Source organism: Triticum urartu, unplaced genomic scaffold (genome assembly GCF_003073215.2).
Source record: "Triticum urartu cultivar G1812 unplaced genomic scaffold, Tu2.1 TuUngrouped_contig_5114, whole genome shotgun sequence".
In the NCBI taxonomy this organism is placed as follows: Eukaryota; Viridiplantae; Streptophyta; class Magnoliopsida; order Poales; family Poaceae; genus Triticum; species Triticum urartu.
Window position 1 is genome coordinate 1 of NW_024115761.1, and position 5,035 is coordinate 5,035.

General features: G+C 42.9%; 1 protein-coding gene across 1 annotated transcript; it reads right to left on the reverse strand.

Annotated features, from left to right (window-relative positions):
• Positions 1–510: 510 nt before the first annotated feature.
• Positions 511–5,035, reverse strand: LOC125528793 (eukaryotic initiation factor 4A-III homolog B; the record flags this gene model as incomplete). Its single annotated transcript, XM_048693230.1, is given in 8 exon segments — positions 511–897; positions 1,172–1,258; positions 1,372–1,539; positions 1,924–2,043; positions 2,119–2,226; positions 3,962–4,042; positions 4,128–4,368; positions 4,876–5,035. Coding segments are annotated over 8 exon segments (1,079 nt in total), but the record flags the coding sequence as incomplete, so codon positions are not given.

Sequence of the window (5,035 nt, forward strand, 5' to 3'; positions counted from 1 at the left end):
ACCAGGGGCGGCGATGGGGAGCGGTTAGGCGTAGGGGGTAGCTGGAGAGAGAGATGGTGGGCCAGTAGATAAACTAAAAGAGAGAGGTGGGTGGGTGAGAGGTTGGCTAGGCCCGGACAAAGGCAAATGAGACGGGCACAGGAAACATCCGCAAATATGGGATCGAAATGTGTCTGAGCGAATATAAAATGAGAATGGGTCTCTATGTTGGGCCGACGTTTTTGTTCGTTTTGGTCCAAACGAACACGAGCGGACGAATTGGGTCAGCGAACCATGTTCTGCACGTCGTTTGATTGGCTACATCAAGCAGGGTGTAAATTGCAAATTAGTCCGCCAGAGCCTGGTTTGCTTGATGCAGCCTACCAACCGCGTCACTAGTACTTGTTCTGAACATGATAATTTTTCAAGATTTTATTTAGAACAGAGGTGCAGATATAGATGGCAGCAAACACAGCAACATTCCCAACATCCAGATCAAATGGGATTTAGCAAGTCACACAAATCGAGGCATTAACCAAAACACTGAAACAAAATCTAATAATATCAAAATCGAAATGAACAGTGTTTGTCTGTCATGGCGGCGTCCAAATCAGAAGATAGCGGAACAACAAAAGAGTGTTTTACATGAGCTAGTCAATCCAAGAAAGAATATATACACTTCCCATGTTCCCAAAGCAACAAAAGAAATCTCAAGTTACAGCACCAGAAATACAGCCAAGCATCGCAACCAAATCCCCACACGCACCGAGACAAAGAGAGGGAGGGATCGATCCAGTCCAAAGCTCAGATAAGATCAGCGACGTTCATGGGCATCTCGTCGATCTGCGTGCTGTAGTACTGCTCGATGTCCCGAAGGATACGGATGTCGTCCTTGCGCACAAAGTTGATCGCCACACCCTGCAGTCATGGCACACAGAAAATTTTCATGCAAGTCAAGAGTAGGCAGCATTTGGGATGCAGAGAATAAACATTTTGTTAAGATTAGTCAAGCCTTGCATATTCACTTCCGACAAGAGCTTTTAAACAAAAGTGTTGAATCACTGAATTTACTCCAATTGTTTTCTTTACTGAGACAGCATATCTTTTAATTGTTTTTAGCAACACAGAAACTATAACCAAAATTCTCTAGTCTAAACTAACTTGAGTTATGAAGCAGGAGTGAGAACTTTACCTTGCGCCCGAAACGCCCAGAGCGACCAATACGATGGATGTAAAGCTCACGGTTGTTTGGGAGATCGTAATTAATGACAAGAGAGACCTGAAACAAATCCAAACAGATTCAAGTCAGTAATCAAAGATGAGCATCATCATGCAACAGCGTGCTTGAAGCTAACCAACAAGTGAAAGCTAAAACTGGCAAACAAGACTTGCCTGCTGGACATCCAGCCCTCGAGCCCAAACATCGGTCGTGATCAGAACACGGGTCATGCCTCCCCTGAACTCACTCATGATCGCATCCCTTTCCTTCTGAGGCATGTCACCGTGCATAGCTGACACCGTGAAGTTGTTGGTGCGCATCCTTTCAGTAAGCCAATCCACCTGGCCAAAAGACAACTATCGCTTTAGCAAGCTGTGAACCATCAATTATGGCAATTGGACATAATTGACAAAGCTGCACATGGTTTTATAATACTTCTCAAGTCAAAGAAGCACATCACTACAATTTAATAGTGTAACCGATAGCAAACCCAAAACATAGTGATAGACTTAAATTCTAGCACTGATCAACACAGAACAGGAGAAAATGATCAACTTGTAGATTCAGCGACAAAGTGATATGCATATGCCATGTCCATAAGGATAAACAAGAAAATTGGTGTCGACAAATGCTAACTAGAGTAGAGCAGAGTACTTCAAATAACAGCAATTCACCAGGGGCAATCATATGAATAACAAGAATCATTCAACTGAGCTACGCATTACCTTTCTCTTAGTGTTGCAGAAAATGACAGCTTGGGTGATTGTAAGTGTATCATAAAGATCGCACAGTGTATCAAACTTCCATTCCTCTTTCTCAACAGCAACAAAGAATTGTTTGATGCCCTGCAAACATGACATGGAAAAGGTAAGTGCCAAATAAGATAACACACAGTAAACAAAACAAGTGGCAGTATTTACCTCTAGGGTCAACTCATCACGTTTTACAAGGATCCTGACTGGATCAGTCATGAACTTGCTAGTTATCTCCAAGATGTCATGGGGCAGAGTTGCAGAGATCAAAACAACCTGTGTGGTACAAGAATACACAATTTGAAAAGCATGAGATCTCTGTCATGGAGATCAACTATTTCTAGTCATCAGACTCGTGCTCATGTTAATATTAATTCGAAAAGGCTAATTTTCCCATTACATTTCACTGCTTGAGGAAATGTTCACCTGATGTAATACTGATGAATAATAGAAGGAAACGCAAAACAGAGGAGCACCCCAATCTGTCCCCATATATCTCTAACTCCTATAAAAAGCACATTTGATGATGTTTCATGTGGCTATTTCTAGAGCTCTCCTATCCATTACTGTTTGGCAAGGTTCTATTCTATTTATTTATATTGTCTATAGCTATATGCTGCATTGACATTGAGCACTAAACGGTTAGATAATCATGCAATTAAACAACCCAATGATAGATAATTAACCTTTATTTGACAAACTTTAAACATGCATATAGTGTGATCTTTACATCTACTCAAAACATTATTCCAAAAGCCTAGGATGATCAAGTCACATAAAAAGGGCCTAGGCATAATTAACACTTCCTTTGGGCCAGCAGGTACCCTTTCACTTCTCTGTGTTTTCTCTAACTTGGTTTGCTTGCTCTGTTAAGTGCTGAATGTGTGCTTGGCTGCTTGCAGCTTGCACTGATCAGAGAGGAATGGCAGAAAGGGGGCAGCAGCAGTGGATAGGCTAAGCCTAGGACTTGGAGTTTGTAAGTTGATACCATGGTATTAGATATCCTGCTGCTAGAATAGCTTATTAAAATGCTTTGGGCTGACCTACATGTCTATAGTTATATTAGTGGGCAACCATCATATCTGCAGAGTAATGTTGTTGGAAGTTATGGACATTTGTGTTGTTTGCCTGATGAGGTCCCAAGAGAGGAATTGTTGTATAGGTTTCAGATAAGGGAGAAACACAGACAACAGTGAAATCCCTGAATTAAGTAAATTAATTATCAGAGTTAGGGCTCTATTCTGTGCAGAAACAAACTTAACTAGTTCTTTCATTTCCTCGCGAGTTTCCGTATACTGTCTGCATGTAGTAACAGAAGTAACACCTTCAGTTGCCTCGTCAGCATGGATTAGTTTTTTGATTGTGATTGTGATTGAAGTGTATGCCTTGATCTTTACTGGATGATGCAGTTCCGTGCCCTTGGTCCATTATTGTCCTTATTATTTCAGGGGCGAGCAACTGTTAGGTATATGGCAATAGCTCAATTAAAAGTAGAGGTCTACTGTTTTTGCAAAGAAGATTTCACCATAATATTGCCACCATGGTAGAGGGTAGAAGAGGAGTGTAAAAGACAGAGGTAAAAAAGATGCATGGAGGACGTAACTAGAGGCTAGAGATAAAAAAAGATGCATGGAGGACGTAACTAGAGGCTAGAGATAAAAAGGGGCATTTATAAGAATCCAACAGGTGCGTGGTTGATGACTCACAAAATATAATGAATTTTAATAACATGTTTCTATACATCTTTTATCTTCCTTAGCTTTCTTTTTAGGAAATTTTATCTTTCATAGCAACGCACGGGCAGCTAACTAGTACCAATGACATGCATTGCTAGCTACAGCAAGATGATTACAGTCGAAAACGGTGCAAGATATTCGTGTTTCTCAATGAAAAAATCAAGACAGAAAGGTGATATATAGAGAGAAAAATTAAAGTCAGGTGACAACTTGAATTATGCAGTGAAAAGCCTGAAGACTGATAAATTACACAGATAAGTAGTTCAAAGACGGACCTGAAGTTCTGGGGGAAGATATCTGTAGACATCATATATCTGATCCTTGAAACCTCTGCTCAACATCTCATCGGCTTCGTCCTGTTATGAAATCAACCATGTTAGAGTTGTTGAACTTGGCCAAATTTATTTTAAAAGAAATGCAGTATGACAAGAGCAAACTAACCAGGACTAGGAGCTTGATGGCTCTTGTGCGAAGGGTCCTTCTCTTGATCATGTCACATACTCTGCCCGGGGTGCCTGAAACAACATGCACTCCAGACTCGAGCTTCCTAATATCCTCGCCGATACTTTTGCCACCAACACAGGCATGCACAGAGACGCTCATGAAGTTACCAACAGCCTGCATCACCCTCTCTGTTTGCGTCGCAAGTTCCCTAGTTGGCGACAGTATCAGCGCCTGCACCCTACAGAATCGAATATCGACTTCAGCTTCACTCTTTCAGAGCAAGTGGCGTGTAAACAGTATCGTGACAGGCAGTAAAACTGACAAGGCACAAGGTCAACAGAGTGTAAATTGTATAGCCCATTCGCAGGGGGTGATACAATGCATTGGTTTTAGTAACAGGTTCCACAAATCTATTTTGGATCGAGTGCATATGCATCATGGAAAGCTGGTGCATAAAAGGGTTAAATGACAGTAAACAGGCAGTTGGACTCTAATGTTTGAACAGATTCCACAAACCTAGGCCGAAATCACACATCCCGCCGCAAAATCGAGAGCACGACACGAATGAATCCACGCGGGCGCTAATGAGACCAGCTCTATCAGCGGGGCATGGCAGTCCAAGACGAGCATCAGCTAAATACAAACCCTAAAATCTAGCGAGTCCTTGGCCGACCAATCGGCCAAGCAATCCGACAATCCGGCGACGGTGGCAGAGGGAGGGGAGGGGAGGGGATGGGCGACTTACTCGTGGACGTTGGTCTCGATGACCTGGCAGACGGAGAGGGAGATCATGGAGGTCTTGCCGGTGCCGGACTGGGCCTGCGCGATGACGTCGCGGCCGGTGATGATGGGGATGACGGCCCGCTGCTGGATGGCGGAGGGCTTCTCGAAGCCGTAGCCGTAGA